A 1,675-nucleotide genomic window follows, 5' to 3' on the forward strand; every position below is an offset into this window, starting at 1 on the left:
GTAGTGTAACCCCTGGTCCACAACCTTGCTTTAAGTGACGTAAGTTTTAAGCCGTTGTCCGTACGCTTTAAGTCGCAACGTACACTCCTAAGGACAATAGTGCACAACGTCTACTTTAACACTTAAGATGTAAGGTTTTTCTATGAGAAAAGAAAACCGAGTATTTTGTTTTCTTAACCTCAACGTCTTTTATTCTATTGATTATTACCAAAAAAGCATAACGTCGCAAATAATGAAGTGCAATAAACGAAGACGCTCATTAATTTTTGCGTGTGTTGGAAATATATTTGTAGTTATGCTTTATTTGTATTTGAAGCGACAGAAAAAATTTAGTGGTCGGCGCTGGTGGGTGCACCCTTTAACTCTGGACCGTGGGCAACTGGGAGTGTATGTGACTGTTTTTTTGAAATACAAACATACAGATCAAGAGAAATTCTTCCGATTAAGGCGACTCACAGTAGAACAATTTGAAGAATTATTAACAATAATCCGAGATGATATTAAAAAACGAAGCTATAGAGAGTTTTTAACACCGGAATTTCGCCTTGCCCTCACACTCTGGTATGTTATTTTCCATTTGTGGTTTTTATTGCTTTGCTTTTATTTTATTATTAAACATAGGTACTGATAGTAATATAAGTATTAAGTATATTGGTTTTTAGTTACTTAGCATCTGGCAATAGCATTGTCAGTTTGTCGAACTACTGGAAAATAGGCAAATCTACTGCATATGGGGTGATTAAAGAAACATGTGAGGCTATATGGAAGCGATTGAAGAGTAGTCATTTAGCACCACCTTCTACACAAGAATGGAAACTCATAGCAGATGGGTACTGGTCAAGATGGAATTTACCAAATTGTTGTGGGGCTTTAGATGGAAAACATATCAGGTTACAATGTCCATCAAAAAGTGGCTCCCAATTCTTCAATTATAAGCAATTTTTTAGTTTCGTGTTAATGGCACTGTGTGACAGCAAATATTGTTTTACATGGGTAGAAGTAGGAGATTATGGTACGTTGTAATATAATAGAATAATGACTTCATTTTGTTCATTCCATTATTATTTATTAATAACTCCAATACTTGGCCAGGATCTCTTCCAGACAGCAGTATTTTTACTTCCTCTGCATTGGGTAAAGCCATGGAAGAAGGATCTCTGAATTTTCCAGATCCGAAACAACTGCCTGGTACTAATGTATTGGTTCCCTATTATTTTGTCGGCGATGAAGCATTCCCATTACGTACCGACTTAATGAGACCATATCCAAGAAGGAATCTCACAAGCGAGGCAAATAGAATTTTTAATTACAGGCTTTCTCGTGCAAGACTTACAATTGAGAATGCTTTCGGAATTTTGGCATCAAGGTATTTCCTTTTAAACATTATTATAGTGACAATGAACTTCTATATAAAGATGAGCAAGTTAAACATTTATTTTTCATTCTAATTCTAATAGGTGGCGAGTTTTGCGTACCGCTTTGGCTCATCAACCTAGCAATGTAGAAAGTATTATTCTTGCCACGGTATGTCTCCATAATTTTATCATAAATAGGGAAGAACACTTGCAGGGGTTCAAACAGTACTGCCCACCTTCATATGTGGATCATGAAGATGTCAGTGGTAATATTATACCTGGTGAATGGCGGAGAGATCCTTTTGGCCCTGAAGAGGACC

At 36.5% G+C, this 1,675-nt stretch overlaps 1 protein-coding gene across 1 annotated transcript; it reads left to right on the plus strand.

Annotated features, from left to right (window-relative positions):
* Positions 1-422: 422 nt before the first annotated feature.
* On the plus strand, positions 423-1,636 carry LOC105558199 (the record flags this gene model as incomplete). Its single annotated transcript, XM_012005765.1, has 4 exons — positions 423-561; positions 663-1,012; positions 1,093-1,366; positions 1,458-1,636. Coding segments are annotated over 4 exons (942 nt in total), but the record flags the coding sequence as incomplete, so codon positions are not given.
* Between the last annotated feature and the right edge of the window lie 39 nt (positions 1,637-1,675).

The sequence above is a fragment of the Vollenhovia emeryi genome, unplaced genomic scaffold (assembly GCF_000949405.1).
Source record: "Vollenhovia emeryi isolate VEMERY1.0 unplaced genomic scaffold, V.emery_V1.0 DF947436.1, whole genome shotgun sequence".
Taxonomy (NCBI): domain Eukaryota; kingdom Metazoa; phylum Arthropoda; class Insecta; order Hymenoptera; family Formicidae; genus Vollenhovia; species Vollenhovia emeryi.